This window comes from Mytilus edulis, chromosome 8, assembly GCF_963676685.1.
Source record: "Mytilus edulis chromosome 8, xbMytEdul2.2, whole genome shotgun sequence".
NCBI lineage: Eukaryota > Metazoa > Mollusca > Bivalvia > Mytilida > Mytilidae > Mytilus > Mytilus edulis.
This window is the reverse complement of record NC_092351.1, coordinates 62,155,482-62,172,983: the sequence shown is the minus strand read 5'-3', so window position 1 is coordinate 62,172,983 and position 17,502 is coordinate 62,155,482. Positions and strand designations below refer to the sequence as shown.

General features: G+C 31.4%; 1 protein-coding gene across 1 annotated transcript; it reads right to left on the bottom strand.

The window, feature by feature from the left end:
- Nucleotides 1–1,615: 1,615 nt before the first annotated feature.
- Nucleotides 1,616–16,376, bottom strand: LOC139486036 (muscle-specific protein 20-like). Its single transcript, XM_071270728.1, has 6 exons — nucleotides 16,209–16,376; nucleotides 7,449–7,516; nucleotides 6,719–6,799; nucleotides 6,268–6,341; nucleotides 5,584–5,788; nucleotides 1,616–4,461 (listed from the first exon to the last, which is right to left on the bottom strand). Exons 2-6 carry the CDS (start codon nucleotides 7,497–7,499, stop codon nucleotides 4,279–4,281), a joined length of 594 nt encoding a protein of 197 aa, XP_071126829.1. The 5' UTR covers nucleotides 7,500–7,516; nucleotides 16,209–16,376; the 3' UTR covers nucleotides 1,616–4,278.
- Between the last annotated feature and the right edge of the window lie 1,126 nt (nucleotides 16,377–17,502).

Below are 17,502 nucleotides of genomic sequence, written 5' to 3'. Positions count from 1 at the left end.
TAGCATAAACAATCAAATTTACTGCTGAAATATCTTGAAGAACAAGTTGTATTCTTAAACACCATTGTGAAATTCCGTAATACGTTAGGCACAGTAGAGGTTAAACTATATACCAAACCCACTGATACCCATTCGTACCTCCACTACGATTCGGAACATCCAATACTATGTAAAAAAGCTGGACCCTATGGGCAGTTCCTTCGGGTGAAAGGAAACTGCACAAATGACGCAAATTTTCGTAAACACTCAGCAAATTTGTTGAAATATTACAAATTCCGAGGCTATAATGAAACTCTTCTCAATACTAGCCTTAAAAAAAGCAGAAGCAAAAGACCGTAAAGCATTACTAAACCCAGTCAAAAAAGACACCAAAGCGATGACAAGAATTCCACTAGTGTTGAGCTATACAAAAGCCAGTCCTAATCTAATTAGACAGATTATTGACACTACTTGGCCACTGTTGCATATAAAAGAAACAACCAAACAGATTTTTAGTAAAGAACAACCTCTCTTTGACTACAAAAGAAATAAAAACCTCAAAGATATTCTAGTTAGAACGGCATTCCAATATCCGCCCATCACACCGGGTACATCAGGTAATAGTACACTATATAAGTTGACCAAATGCAGCAACGACGAATGTAGCTATTGCCCTTGGATCAATTTCCGAAGGTCTTTCACAAGCACATTCACAGAACGCAAATATAGAAAAAAACTATATTGGGGACTGCAACACACCAAATATCATTTACATGATTACATGCAAGTTTTGAAAACAACAACATGTTGGCAAAAGCAAACGTCCTTTCAACATGTTCAAAGCTCGACTCGGCGAACATCTCCGATATGTCAAAAATAAGTCATCGGAGCACACTGGTAAACATTTCAACCAGACAGGGCACAACATCCACCATATGTCTTTCGAAATCATCGAAGTCCTCTGGGACGGTCCTAATGACCACACGTCAGTCGTCCTTGGGAGTAAAGAGAGGATAATTGGATCCTCCAACTCAGAGCACTAAAACCCATTGGAATCAACAGTTTAGAGACTTCCAAATTTTAGTTCACCACTCACTCCATTCTCTAAAGACAAATTTATACAAAAAGGATAGATTATGGGTGGTGCAAATACCTAGCATTGACTTGCAATTTGTTTGTGGTTTTCTTTAAACTGACCGAATCACAAATATTACAAATAGTGCCAAAGCAGTTGTCTGAATCAGCAAGCCTAATATTCTCGCTTTCTCAACCTTAAGGTTAGACAAAAAAATCAAAGCAGTATTAAAGATCTAGTTGCAGCTTTCCACAACTGAAAATGGTTACCATACATATAATGCATGAATAAGTTGAGCTTGAAATTGCCCAAATCGGAATCAAATCGTAGATTATCAAACATTTCTGGTAAAACTAGATATTTGCCTTGGTTAAATAGTTTGTTTTTTTTTCTAATTCAAAGCTTTAATAAGTTTACCAAATTCATATTTATGGTTAATACTTGCAAGTCAGTCTAATTTTGAGATTTTTTTCTACTTTTAAAATCTCAAAAAAAAACATGATATGATACAGTGGAAGCAGACAAATTTACTCTGTAAACTAAAAAAATACATAAAACATATTCAGTGTGTATATAAATTTATTAACAATATGTAAAATTTCAATAATGAACTAAAATTGTTGACCATGATGCATATGGATATATAATACTTAAAACAATAGGATTTTTATACAAATAAAAAATTGGTCCCATTATCATACATGAGCTGCATAAGAAATAAAAGTCTGCTTTTTCAAAGTTGTGCATAATATCAGGACAAGCATACATCATAATATTTGGCAAGAAGAAATAAAATTATGTTTAAAATTTGAGGAATATTTTTAAAATATGGGCTTTACTATTTCTGTTAAGTGATATATATTATTAGCTAGCTCAATAAATGAAAGAAGACATAAGCAAACTATACTACCATAAACATTCTATATTCATTCAAGCATGAAGTGAAAATAAAAAGATTATACCTCACATTAATGTTCAATTAATGTTTGGTTCATGTCATGAAATGGTATGGATTTCATCTTTGGAGATTTGAAAAAAAATTAATATAGGCAGGTTATCCTTAAATTCATAGATGCTGGTTTAAACATTATTCATACGTCATCATTCACTATACTTTGTTGAATTCTTATATCACATGTCTGAATGTAGAAAAGACAATATTTAATATTTCCAGTTAATAGATATAAATTTTCTGTTTAAGACTTAAAATAGTTTTCCATTTATTAACACTAATTTATTATATGTTTTTCAATCTTTCTCTTTATGATCGTCAAGAATATGTATAAAAATATTTCCACTGGACGTTAAAAAACAACTTATTTTTTCCTTATATGACCCCCATGAAAATTTAAAGTCATCTGTCATAAAATTGTTTTAAATAAAGATTAAAAATAATAATCAATATTAAATGCAATAAAACAGTCAAAATGTTTTGAAAATGTTGATAACTTATGGTTCACATATTAAAAACAAGATAATAAAAGAATTCAAAGTTAATTTTTGTAAATTGCTTTAACCCTTCAATGTAGGTGTTCAATATATTGTTGGTAAGTTGATCTTTTTTGCAACTCAGTACTTGAAATTTGACTATGCTTTGTAACCATCTAGCGTAAATGCATAAGAGATTTCTATTCTGAGATTCTATTTACTTTAAAAGCTGATTGATGCAAATATGTAATCAAGACAGATACTAAAATATAGCAATTATCTCACCTTGAATTACAAAAGATAGAATAATGAATATGTTCACACACACAAAAATACAATCAGTGGTAAAATATCTACTTTTGGACAAGATTGCTTACTACACAGAAACCTAGTACCACTCAAGAGTTTCTGTGTGATACTTGTACTTGACACTCATAAAAATAGAAGAATTGCATGTTATCATTGTATTTTATAACTTACATTTATATTTAAACAAATGAGCACTTATTTTTTTATTTCAAGTTTGACAAATATAGCAACAAGGAGACGGTTTTTTTTAAAAGATTCACTCCATTTCTAAAAATAAAAATAATATATACTTAGACATAAGAAATAAAATCAAGCAAGATTGTTTATACTAAGAAGGAATGATTTTCTAATTGAAAAGCAACAGAATCAGTTTAAATAGCAAAATGGAATTCAAATGGACCATAATAGTGGTTTTGTGGTTTTGTTTTAAAATTCCCATAACTGTAATAACTTGCACACACAAGCAAATAATGCATATATATTTCTACAGTTAAATTAAAAGCAGAACATGTAATTCAAAAACAATGGCTATAACAAACACTTACATCCTTAAATTACAAGACAAAGACAGATCAGTAACAGATTCAAATATAGTTTTAAAAAAATATTTCATTGAAATGCAACAGTATTTTAACCAGAGTCTTTTACACAATGGTTTTGGTGCAAAAAAAAGGACAGGGGAAGCAACGAGTTGTTGATATACACTGAAACCTTCAATAAACTAGAAGAGTAAAAAAAATACCTTTAAGGATGTACTTAGGTGAGGTTAGGTAAAAATTAAGAAATTAAAATTGATACTATAAGCTGGTAGAGCATCTATTAAGGATAAAGATAAGCTAAAAATATTGACAGGTCATGGACCTCCTTTTTGAGATATTTGAGATTTAAAAAATGGCAGGAAAAGGCTGACTCGGACTTTTACCTTATATTAGCATTGGTTTTATTTGGGTCTCAAAACAAAAGAAAGAAAATCAAGAATCTTCTAAAATTTTGGTAAATGAATTTTCATGAGCTATTAAGTCTTATGTGAAAAAATAAATGGGTGTTATAGGGCAAAATACTTTACATTATATTGTATGGAAAAACACCAAGGAGTCCGAACATTTGACATAAATTCTAAAACCTCACCTAAGTACATCCTTAAATGAATTTATCTAATTGATTCATAATTATTAATATCAATCATAATCCTCATTTGTTTTTGTATTTTTGAGTTAACAATAAATGCACATGCAATAATTGCTATGAAAATAAATTCTTTTGTGGGAAGGGTTCAAATCTTATGGTTGAATATAAAATATAATATCCAGCAAATCATTTTGATTAAATATTTTTGTTCATTGCCTCAAACCTAGACTTATTAACTTAGTGATCAAATGCTTTTTAGCACTCAAGTAAAACTGGAAATATACTTTCATCAGCAGGTGATTTTTTCGCATGTTTCACATGGTCAAAGCAGCTTTTTATATAACATTTATACTAATTCATTAGTCAATAATTGACCGAGATTTCCCAAAATTCATGCCAGCTTGTGAGGCTACTTTATTTGTTCCTGCTTGAAGTCCTATAACAGTTTGTCCAGCTTTCATTTTCTCGTCTGAAAAATTTCTAGGATTTGATTCTGCTTCTTTAACACCTAAGACTGGTCCATCAAACCCGTTTTTCTGTGCCTGAAACGTTCATAATTTGTTTTAAGCAATTATCAATAGTATACATTTTCATGTATCTCTTTTTTTAACAGAAAGCACACCACAGATGAGTTTTGTAGACAAAAAGCAATTCTGAAAAAATTATGAGCCTGGTTTCTTTGGTGAGTTTTTTTTTTTTTGTATCTTGATTGCATCCAAGTGGAAAGTCTAAAGTTTTACTTACAGGTACCACATAACTGCATATTTAAGATCATATTAACTATGCAAGATGGACATGTTCACCTTACAATCGTTGAACCATACCCCAAATAAAGTTCACTAATAGTTTAAAATATTCTAGAAACTCCCCTTTAAAACAGAACCTAACTTTCATCAATGAACCATGAAATTGAGGTCAAGGTCAAATGAACCCTGCCAGGCAAGTTAACCTAGCAATCATTCTATGAAAAAGTCAGGATAAACTAGTAAAAAAAAAGGCAGGACCAAATAGAGTAAAAAATAAAAAGGCAGGACAGGGATTACAATTAAAAAAAAAGCAGGACAAAATTTTTCATCCTAGCCCCCCATAAAAATCAAATGGTAGCTCCCTAATCCTGTTTACACACAACAAATATAGTTGACATATTTCTGCAGTATATTTCTTACAACCTGAGATACATACATGACCTTGAAAACTTAACCTTTATCACTGATCCATGCAATGAAGTAAAGGTCAGTTGAACCCAACATGTGGATATTGCAATTTTATTTTTTCATTTTCATATTTTGGACTGGAAAAGTTTCACTCATCCTGAATATATATGAATTAAACGTTGGCCACTGATCATTAAGCAAAGAACAATCATATGTGATTAATGCTTATCCAGAACAAACTCAAGTAATTCATCTTTGATAAATTCATTCAAAACTATTTTAGGCTCTAGGGTGATTGATATAAAATTGACATATTTTTATCAGACCTTTGTCAATTTTAATACACTTCTTGTTATCTTTTTTTTTTAGATTTGGCTTTTTGTTTCATTGTGTTGCTGTTTTATTCTTGTACATCCCACATCTCAACCTATGTACCTTTAAACACGGCAAATTTAGGATGTTTGGTTTTGACAGTAAAATTAATTTTGGAAGGCAAAACAAAATACTTACTTTTCTGCCTAAGGCATGTATTGCATTAACAACTTGAACCATATTTTGTCCTTCATATAAATCTACAGTTTGGAATAAATCATGACGTGAGACACCATATTTTTCTATAGCTGTTAAAAAGTTTGAAATATTTTCCATCATTTTGAATGCCATTTTCCCATCATTTAATTTTTTCACAGCACCTGGACTTAATGTATTTATTAATCTGAAAAAAGAAACAAAAAATTAACATAAATAATAATGTATTTTTTTATATTCATTTTATTCTTGGGGTAAACCCGTTTCTTTTCATATTTTTTAAGCACTGAAAGTCCTAAGTAAATCATTCATTAAGTAGTAAACCTGAACTTTATCCAAATCTTTTTCTAAAATAACTTTGAGATGACCCAAATTTTAAATTTCAAACCGGATTACTTCCCCTTAGGAGATAAAATTACAGATTGTACACTTGTCTTTTTTCAATAGAAAACCAAACAGAACAAGATAATGATCTTGAAATCTAAACAACTTTTACAATGATATAATTGAAAGGAAAATATATTGTTTATCTGTCCTTGCAATCAATCCTCATGTTTTTATCTTTGTCAATTATATATATATAATTTATTTAACTGAACAAATATTTATCAAAATTAATTATTTTTGAACATAATTTAGATCTAGGATACACTGTAATGTACTTACTGACATAATATTTTACCATCTTTCAAACATAGTTGAAATTCACTTTGGCCTAGTGCTTGATTTGGATCTGCTCCCTGTTTACATTTAAAAAAAAACATGAATGAAGTGAAATTTACTTAATATGGGGAGATAACTCAGATAACTAAGTTTTGTAAAATAATAATTTGTAAGATATATTTTGTTGTCTTCTGGCAAATTAAAATGCAGATGATATGATCCGCCATTCTTTTCTGAAAACATTTTATAAGATAGATATATTTTCATTTTCTAAATTTAGATTTTTTGGTAGCATAATAAACCTCACGAGTAATAAACATTAATTCTGTGTATAAACTTAGCCTTATAAAATGTGAGAACTTGCATATCCTAAATTTGAAATTAAGCTAAGATACATTTTCTTTATTCTATATTTTTCTAAACAAAAAAGTCGGTATTCTATAAAATAAGTCACCTCTTTTAACTCTAATTGAAGGACATCCTCAATCCAGATTCTGGCCTCTTGTTCTAAATTTATATCATATTTTCCTTTAATCTATAAATAAAAAAATCGTATGTTATGCAATAGAAAATATAAACCAAACCTACTCAAAACATGCATTTGACCTTAGATATCCTGAGGATCTCTATACCTATCATGTATTCCTTTCAGTCTATATACTTATGTAAAGTGTACATTTCAAAATGATGACATACTTGTATAAATATCGTTTATCTACACCTTTTGAAGTTTAATCACATTTTCGTCTATTATATCAAAGTGAGCAGGTTTACAGGAACAAAAACTTCCTTTTGAAAATAATAAAAAGAAGGATGTTAATATTTTATGATTTAAATCATTTGAAGGGAACTGTTGTATTTAAACAAAAACTTTAAAAAAATTCCTCCTTCATAAAACATGGGACCAAGACTAGTACTGTGCTTGTTTCTTTCCCTCACATATTCACTAAATCATTAACAAAAATTTCAACTGCAACTTTTTTCTCAAGATATATTTTGTCTTGAAGAAATCTTGTGTTTACATAGATTCGTGAATATCACTGAGATAAAACATGACAAATGGTAGTGTTTTAAAATGAGACAGTCCAACAAGGCATTTCAAAACACAAAGAGATATGCACAGTCCATTGTTTCAAATGCACATTTTTTCGGACAAAAAATACTGTAGATTTATCAATACAAACCTTTCGTTGCACCTCCCCCGTCAGACCATATGCCATAGGTCTATAGGCCATCGCGTTGATTTTTTGTTCTAAAAGCATAAAAAAAACACCATTTAATAAATGTATTTATAGAATGGATTAGAAAACTGCTACCAATCATTATCTGGCTTTGTAGAAATAAGTGTGAAGCTCCTATTTGACAAATGCGATAAATATCGTACATTTGGAAATTTTAGCGATGTTAGATAATTCATTTTATAGTCAAATTTCCCTTACTCGTATATGTTACTGTTCGTTAAGCAGTTGTTTCTATTATTAAAGAGTCATAAGAACTGAGGAGAGGAGAACAATAACTGTTTTTATCATATTTCTTATAATAATGTCGAGTTTTCATTATGTTTGTTTTGTCTTTGTATTTGCCATAACCAAAATTGGTTTTTGTTTTTTTTTTTTGCAAATAAAGAAATTATATTAAAATGCTACGCACAAAGTCCTGAAACCTGGGACTAATACTGTAATAATATGTCCCAAGGTAAAACAGACATCACTTGTCTGGCAGTAAAGCTCAAGTGCTTTAGTTTGAGTTAGGTGTTCTTTAAGTTGTGCGGGATGTATTAATACGCAGTCACGTCTTTATTCATTCTAAGCCTCAATATGCATGAAATACTTGCTAGTGAACGTACAGCAAGTATCAAGTAATCAGTCATATATATTTTCTTTTGTAAAAAGTGTCATCCGAGAAACAAAAGGCTTTGAAAAAAATCATTCATCAAATCACAATACTCCTTTTCTCACACATTTAAAATACATTTATATATATTCCGCTTTGTTCATCTCAAGGTACGTATTAAATATACTACAAAACAAGGTATCTATAGTAAATGTTTGTCTAATGCGCATCCTATATCATTTATCAAACCAAACTTCTTTTTAAATGTACATAATGCTTTCTCAAATATCTAATACAGTTAAAAGTTTAAATGGTACAGTTTACAATAGAATGATTTTATAATTTCAGAAAAATAATAAAGAAGGTGGAAATTTCTAGTCCTTTACCGTATATCAACGATCAAATTCTCGAAGAAGTGGTAAATTTAAATATCACATCACCTTTATTTATGTTTACAAAACTAATGCATTGTCTGAATAACAGACCGTATAACACATCTGAATTACAGACCGTATAACACATCTGAATTACAGACCGTATAACACATCTGAATTACAGACCGTATAACACATCTGAATTACAGACCGTATAACACATCTGTATAACAGACCGTATAACACATCTGTATAACAGACCGTATAACACATCTGTATAACAGACCGTATAACACATCTGTATAACAGACCGTATAACACATCTGAATTACAGACCGTATAACACATCTGTATAACAGACCGTATAACACATCTGAATTACAGACCGTATAACACATCTGAATTACAGACCGTATAACACATCTGAATTACAGACCGTATAACACATCTGAATTACAGACCGTATAACACATCTGTATAACAGACCGTATAACACATCTGTATAACAGACCGTATAACACATCTGTATAACAGACCGTATAACACATCTGTATAACAGACCGTATAACACATCTGAATTACAGACCGTATAACACATCTGAATTACAGACCGTATAACACATCTGAATTACAGACCGTATAACACATCTGAATTAAAGACCGTATAACACATCTGAATTACAGACCGTATAACAAGTTGAAATTGTAAATGTTAGACTAGAGCATGGGGCTATATCTATATAAGTGAGGCCTGATTAGAATAGGCCCACTCACGAGTTATAAAATTATATACATTTTTCTTTGTTTTTTACTTTATGCCCATAATTCTCTAATCCATATTTCAGCACCGCTTTATTTTCTTTTCCTTATTAGATTTTTATATTTCTTGTTCCATTCTTTTTTCTTTGGTCTACTATTATCTATTCTGGTAACCCCACAGATTTAGGTTTGTAATGAGATGCGAGTTTTAGCTACTTGTCAAAGGCCTCACTATGGCGTAGAGATACAGAACAATCAAAACGCTGTTCCTGTGTTGCATTTTTTTAAACTTGTGCGTGTATAGTGATTTTGTTTCACTATAATTGATACACCATATTCATTCTTTCCTATATATGTGCAGATCCTATGGCATCTATATCAAACGTGATTTTCAAGTTATAACTAGTACTATTCTTCCTTAATTTCAATTTGCTTCCTGTACGTATATGCAATAAATAGGTGTATGCGAAATACATGCACAATTGCTTGATGGACGATTGAACATCTCTACATGTAATAGCCCAATAGTATTATTGGTCCGGTAGCAAAAACTGCTGCATGGCTGACTATATTTCCATCTATAGCACATTTTGATATAGAATATCGACTGCTAGATAATTGTTAATCTTACAAAAACAGCTAAACTTATTTGGTTGCCACGGGCTATTTGTTTTGTTTCTTGTTTTTTATACCTACATGTACTAGTATACTGGTATATTTTTACATCACTGCTGTCAACGCCTTGCGTAGTAATTTTGATAAAGGTTGATCCAGTAATCATGGCAATACAAGTCGAATCTAGTATGAACGTTAGTAGATATAAGAAGATGAGTGGTATGAGTGGTATGAGTGCCAATGAGACAACTCGCCATCCGAGACACAATTTGTAAAAGTAAACGATTGTATATATTTCAAAGTACTTAGGCATGCATAGTCGTTGTTGCTTCTTAAGACGATTAGACATATACTCCTTAAAATTATCGTGTAATCAATACAGCAAGTTAAATCAATTGCTATTAATACTGGTGATTGCCAGGATGTGCGATTGTTTTATTGGAATTTTATTGAACGATCTATTGTAATTACAACAGTTATATGTGATAAAAGTCGATATGGTCCTCGAGTTTTATTGCGGTTAAATATAAAATTACCCTACAGCACGAATAACGATGCTGATGTATTCTATGTTCTGCTTGCGCGACAGTCTTCTTTCGACATGCTGGGGTCTTCGGATTCGTAAACCAAGTTTTGCAAAAATGATGCTGAAGCGAAGTCTATAACCATATATAGATGTATGAAAGTTTAAACATCTATGCTTCAACAATGTACGAAGTCTACTTTGCCAAACATAGGTTTCTTTTTACTACTGGATGTCAGTTTTGGTCATTCAAGGTGATCATCACGGCAATGTTCTTATTGTTCGTCACTAAAGATTATGTCCATCCGACTGCATTTTGTTAAATTCAAAAACATTTTTTCTTAGACATTTTTCTGTCATTAAAATATTGTTTTGCCTTTATAGGTTTTTTGTTTTAATGCTGTGTATTATTGCTGTCTCAGAACAAATAGTTCATCTGGTAGATTAGAAGTCGGAATTTTTTATTTTCAAAACGTTTAAATGCAATACATTGTACTATAAGGTTTATTCTTTTCCGAAATAACAAACAAAACATTGAATAATTCATCTATTTGAAAAATGTTTTCGTAAATACTATTTAACAACACGAAACTTAAAAAAAATAGCTACATTACCATTTGATATTAGCTTAATTATGTACTAAAAGATTAGCCTGTTCATCTATCAACCAAAAAAACATGACAGGGAAATATTTCACATAACATGTATTAAAAGTGTGATTTAACACGTTTCAAAAATGTGAAATTTTATAAGTTAATTAAATTTTATGGAAACAAAATAAAATATAAAGATTAGCGCCGTATACTGCACGGTGTTCTAATTTGGAAATAATGTTACATTGATATGCATATTAATTTAATTCGATTCCGTGGCAAACTGGTACAATAAGTGCTCTTATTCAATCTTGGCGGTTACGGCACAGACTTCAATAGCATATATTTATGAAAACTCTTTAAGATTTTTACTGATAATGAAAGTGAGAAATGTTATTTAAAGAAAATTAGGATTCAATCGTTTCACTGGGTCGCTAGCACTGCTGTTGAACTGTTAGTCCCGCGGTTATGATAAGCTATAAGAAGTATTAAAGTCAAAGAACGTAAATTCAGAAAAAGCTTTCAAAATCCAGACGCACGAATTTTAATTTGTATAAAGTGTTATTTCATTTATTGAAACGAATATAGTCGTACTGTTAGTACCAGATATTCCCAATTTAAGCACTGCATGGCCGATCCAGGAGGGAATTCGCGAAAAATTAAATAGAATTAACTTTGACATAACATTTGACCTTGGCATAACATTTAATATTAATAGTAGACAAGCAGCATACGAAAATCTCCTTAGTTTGACAACAGTATCAAGTGTGACGCAACACGTAGATTTATGTTTTTTGAACGACTTATTAACTCATATCAAAGTCATTGTTATCACCCTAATTAGATGTTTATTATAGTTAGTTCTGATATGCAATCTTAGTGAAGCCTAGAAACGTACTTTCCTGTTGGAATTTTGTGGTGTCAGATGACAAATAAATATACAGGTCTATTCACATGAAGTTGTGAAAACTTTACTTTCATTCAACACTTGTATTGCACGAGTGAATGCAAATTTAAATACACAGGGTGCTTGAATTACTAGTAACATTTCTTATTGAAGTAGATTGTATGTAGAGAATATAAGAGAAAACAGAGGTCAAGGAAAGTCTGTCGATGCCATCATGAACGGCATAGGTCTCGGAAAAACGTCTTTCTGACCCCCTCTGTTGACGAAATACGCATATTATACATAATATATACCAATTGGGTTTAAAACGAAGTCTTCTCGATGGCGGGAAATAGGAGAAAAGTGAGGAATGTTGAACCGTGGTAAACTCTAGTTTGTTCTCTTCATTTTGAAAGTAGAGCAAAATAGCGAAATAACTAGGAGACACGTTCAGCTAGTTTGTATCTCATATCAATTCTTGTATACGAGTTAAAAAGAAGAAATAATCAGTAGCATTTGTATACTGTGACTTATATGAACTATGTTGACTCTTGATACTCAAGGGCCCCGAATGAATAAAAGAAACGTCAACTATAGGTGTAAAACGAGTGTAATGATTGTCATATTAAGTTCATAACATTACTAAGGGGGAAGGGGTGGTTGAATAGACGGTTAAATGGTTGTTATCGTCCAGTGGCAAATACAACACATATTCAGGGCGAAATCATGTTAATGCGAATATATTATGAATATGAACCCTGCTTCTTACTAAAGTGTCACACGACATCTCGCACTCGAAATACGCATGCTACCAAAAGACCACCGAGACAGTTAGCTCTCTATGTGGAGAGAGGACATGACGTACTGAACGTCCAGTGGAAATATTTCAATTGTCGTGCTTTGTATATTGTATTGTTTGGGTTTTTTCAAGAGTAATATCAGATATTATATTGTATAAATATATGTATGAACCCATTTAGTGAGTAGAAGACATCTGGTTTCCTTTTTCGTGCATGTTCAGGAAGAGAAGACAGGAAGAAGGGAAGCCGACACCAAGAACCCTCTCACAACCTCATTGCTATAAGTTCCAAATGGTGATTAAAACAAAGATTTTTTTTAATACATAACAAAACGATGAACTTGTCATGTTATTTACCCCAGTATTATGTTGGTCTGTAAAAATAACATCTTTTATCTAATCCACATATTTTCACAATGCGTACAATAGTAACTTTATATGGTGTATTGACCCATTCGTGACCTGAAGTACTTGCTTAGGAATTAATATTCTCAATTTACATTCATCAAGTGGAATTTGGAATACTGTCAAACATTTTTTTAATTTCTCACTTAAAACTGTTAAAATCCTTTATATAAATAGCAGATGGTATATTTCTTGTATGGTTTTAAATTTATTTTCTTGAACCTAGCAAGACGTCAGAAGCTAGACAATATGCTAGTTGCTAACCACAAATTTGTAATTTATATTTTAACCATGCAGTATGTGCTACCCAGGTCCCGGGCTATAGTCTAAAAGATGGATTTTCGGGTATTGAACGTCCCCATGCTTTTTTTTTACAGTGAAGACTGTCCCCCTTTTGTGTCCTATCCAATCCCCGTTCATTTTCACCGGCAGGTTTAGAAATCAGTGCATTAAACATGCTGTCAATGTTTTACAGTACGTATTTCTGGTCTTTTAAAGGAATTTTCGGTTAGAGCGCAAGTTTAAATTTTTGCCGAGCAGAGCAGATCTAAAAAAAAAAAACACTACTTCTCACAGGCGTTGTCTATTGTAATTGGAGAATGAATTTTGTGTGGATGGCACATCTATCAAATTTATTTACAACTTTTTCGGTAAGTGGAGGATTTTGATCTTTACAAATGAAGTTGTTTCGACATTGATGAAGACTTTATCATGTGTATGTTGACCGGTAATTGTCTTTTGACTATTTTTGTAGTTGGCATGGATTGCTTCTCCTATCCGATTATTCTTATGCATCCAAATGCAAAATTTTAAAGTTTACAGTACTAGTGTTTAACATTTATAATGAGTGCGCCTAGTGATGTAAAGCGGAAAGTCATATTCCGTTGTACTTTTCAGTTGAATTGTGTGCAACCATGCCAGACTACAGCCACAATCGCCTTTGTATGCACGTCAACTTAAAAGCAAATTCTCCGAATATTTTAAATATCAATTCAAAATAAATAGTAAACTTCCACAAAATATCAGTATAATAAATTAAAAACCTTACGAAAGATAATTATTACAAGAAAGAATATTCAATTCCGAGAATTTTCAAAAGAAAAGTACATCACATTTGAAAAATGGGAAATACATTTATGATTTACATAGAAATATGATATATATGCAGCACTATTTTGTAAAGGGATAATCAAATCCGAGTTTTTTTAAACAGAATTTTCAAAAGAGAAATACATCACATATGAAAAAATTAAATGGGAAATAAATTTATGATTTACAGTTATATGATATATGCAGCGATAACAAACACTATTGGTAAGGGGTATTCCAATCAGAGATTTTTCAAAAGAAAAATACATCACTTTTGAAAAACGGGAAATAACGAGAAATTAATGATTTTGATAGCTACTATAATCTATGCAGCGATAATCGAACACTATTTGGACTACCATGCAACAGTCCGACGGAGCTAAGCTCTGATATTTATGAAAGATCAATGATTTGTCCTGTTAGATGTGTATTTACAAAGGGATGAATAGAAGTTCTTTGAACCCGATAAGATTAAATTATGTTAACATATGAAAGGGGTCACTGGAATACAAAACAAAATTAAATTCATATGTCAAATTAAGACAAGTATTAGGAGGTTCTTGATGGGTACTCCGGATGGTTCTTGTAACACGGGAGGTGCTTGGTGGATACTCCGTTTGAGTATTTATGAAACTCGCACATAATACAAGTGAAAAAAGTCTACAGAACGGTAAAAAAGTCGATAACCAAAACATTTGATACACAGAATCACTGCAAGAGAAAACGTCATTTGTGCGTCCAGTAAGTCCAGTAAAGTAGATTCCCCGTGTATTAGAAAATGGTCAGCTTAATCTAGTAGTAACTGGATATCTTTAATAACCTACCTGTTTAGGTGACTCAGTATAAGTTTTGACAATGTTTACCTTTGATATATAATGTTAGGTATTATTATGTTTGTTTAAATTTTATGTGTAAACAGTCATTTATCCCCATAAATTTAAATGTCCTGGGGAAAGTTTTAAGGTGTGTAAGTCTTGTGTAAAGCTTTCCGGATTGACAAAGGAGACCTAGATCTTTGACAATTTGTTAAAAGTTAAATTATGCATATCATAAATGTTCTATTTTAAGTTCCCTATAAACCATTAAACTTGAATGTAATGAAATGGAACTTCAGTGAAACCAAAACTGATGAGATTAATATTTCGTTTTTATTTTCAGTGCAGTATTATTTACGTTTAGAGAACCACCTTGGGTAAGAAAGTGGATTTGACATTAATTTATCCAACCAACTAGGGTACTTGCATTAAATACTAGAATTTAATAATTAGTCATTTCAGTTTTTCTGTCCCTTTTGTTTTGACGGACTTCTCGACTATACCTCCAGAAAAAGACATATATTAGAGTTCTACGTTCTTGCTTCAAAGTTCTTTTTTCGAACTTTTATTTCGACATTTTTATAATTAACATCATTGAAACAGCACACATATATGATCATATATATATAGTAGTGTAAAGGTATATTTAACAGTAATAAATAACTCTTTAAATTATTAAATTACTAACTGGCGGTGCGAAATGATTTATGATCTTGACCACGTGTTTGTGTCAATCTTAACTTAATACACCGACTGATTTTACTACCGATAAAAAGTACAATAAATTTCATTCATATTAAAACTGGGAGTGGCCTCACCTTTAAATTTCACACACATAAACTAAGGTTTAACAACTTTCCTAGGGTTAAATGTCAAAGTCAGGCTAAATTAAAATTGAAATTGTCCTTCATCAGGCTATCGGACAGTAATTAGGCTTATCTCCTATTGTAATTGTTTACATATTTACCTATTCATGTATTTACCTGGCAAACAGGTGAAAATTACAGGTAGCAGTTTTCAACTTTGCAGTATAACTCAATCAAGCTATTTGATATAGTAAAAGCTACGTGTAAAATGAATAACAACATAGACAATATAAAATTAAGCTGCTTCCGTACAAGTAATATAACCATTCATCTGTTCATAATGTACTGGGACACCTTACATATTTGTGGTCATACATGTAGGTATGATCGGAATTTACGTTTAAACTATTGATTGACAATTTATTAAAGTACAAGACAAAATCTTACCTTATATTTTAGCGAAAAACAAGAGTTTTTTCAATCCAAAAAGAAAAATCCTAATTCTTGATAACAATATGCAATAAAATACTAGTCTTCTGGCGACAGTGACACCGATAAAGCCGGTCAGAGTAATTTACCTTACTTTCTTACCGTTAGAGGGCGCCCATAACTTCCTGATTATAATCCATGGGCTTTCTCAAAGTACACAAATGCATTTTCTTTCAAGTCCATGTTAAATCTTTTCCAAAATATAAACACACCAAATGTAATTGCAAACTTATACAAACACTTTTTTTATTCAATATGTATGTACTCGGGAGTAGATTCAGAAATTAAAGGGGGGGGGGACCTACAATTAAACATTACATAAAGGCATACTTGCCAACCTCTGACAATGGTATGATAAAGCATCACATTTCAGCAATTTTCTGAATTGAGTTACGACCCTAGAAATTTACATATTTTTATAAAGTAAATATAACATGCATATAATAAAAGTATAACAACCTTCTGGTATGGTCTTGCGTACATGTAGGCCCATGGTATGGATTGGTGCAGAAACAACCATTGGAAATGATATTACAATGAAAACATTTAATGTGAAATTAATATGAATCCTGCTTTTAAAAAGATACCAGTGTCCAGCAAAATTAATGTCAAGAGGTATCTGTTTGCCAAAAGACATGTCATCCTACCAAAATATTATATTCTGACTCCAAGCAGATACAAGTCTTTGCCTTCAATTCAAAATGCAGTGTGCTTTGTAGAAAGTATCTAATATAGATTTTTAAATTCTCTGATTCCACCCCTCTGGGTATTGAATCAAAGACCTCTCCCAATTAGACCAGCACCTAAACACAAGACCCTCAAGGTGGTCTTCGTGACCTCAGTGGCAGAATAGTCTAGGTAGTATTAACTAGCCTAGCCTGTCAAAAATAAGGCTGAGAGTTCACACCCCACAATTGGTAGGTGTTTTCAACTCCACTCTTAATTTACTATGATTGTTATAAAACCAAGTTTAATCCACCATTTTTTTTCATACCAAAATGCATGTCCCATTCGTTTGATGTATTTGAGCTTTTGATTTTGCCATTTAAGAAGGGACTTTTTTCGTTCTGAATTTTGGGGTTGAGCCCCAGAGGAGACAATATATTTTTTAAGTGTGAATCATCCTTTTTTGTTACACTGTTCTATAACAAAATATGAATAAGGTTATTAGCAACTGTTAAACTGAAGAACAATTGGCGGTCACCATCTTTACTACTTTTTTTTATCAGATTTACACTTTTAAAATTATTCA

Excerpts from the sequence above, each read along its gene's own strand:
- LOC139486036 (XM_071270728.1), bottom strand. The coding sequence starts at position 7,499 with ATGGCCTATAGACCTATGGCATATGGTCTGACGGGGGAGGTGCAACGA. Across the intron at positions 6,800-7,448 it reads CGGGGGAGGTGCAACGAAAG|ATTAAAGGAAAATATGATAT; the intron begins GTTTGTATTGAT and ends TTTTATTTATAG. Across the intron at positions 4,462-5,583 it reads TACATGCCTTAGGCAGAAAA|GCACAGAAAAACGGGTTTGA; the intron begins GTAAGTATTTTG and ends TGAACGTTTCAG.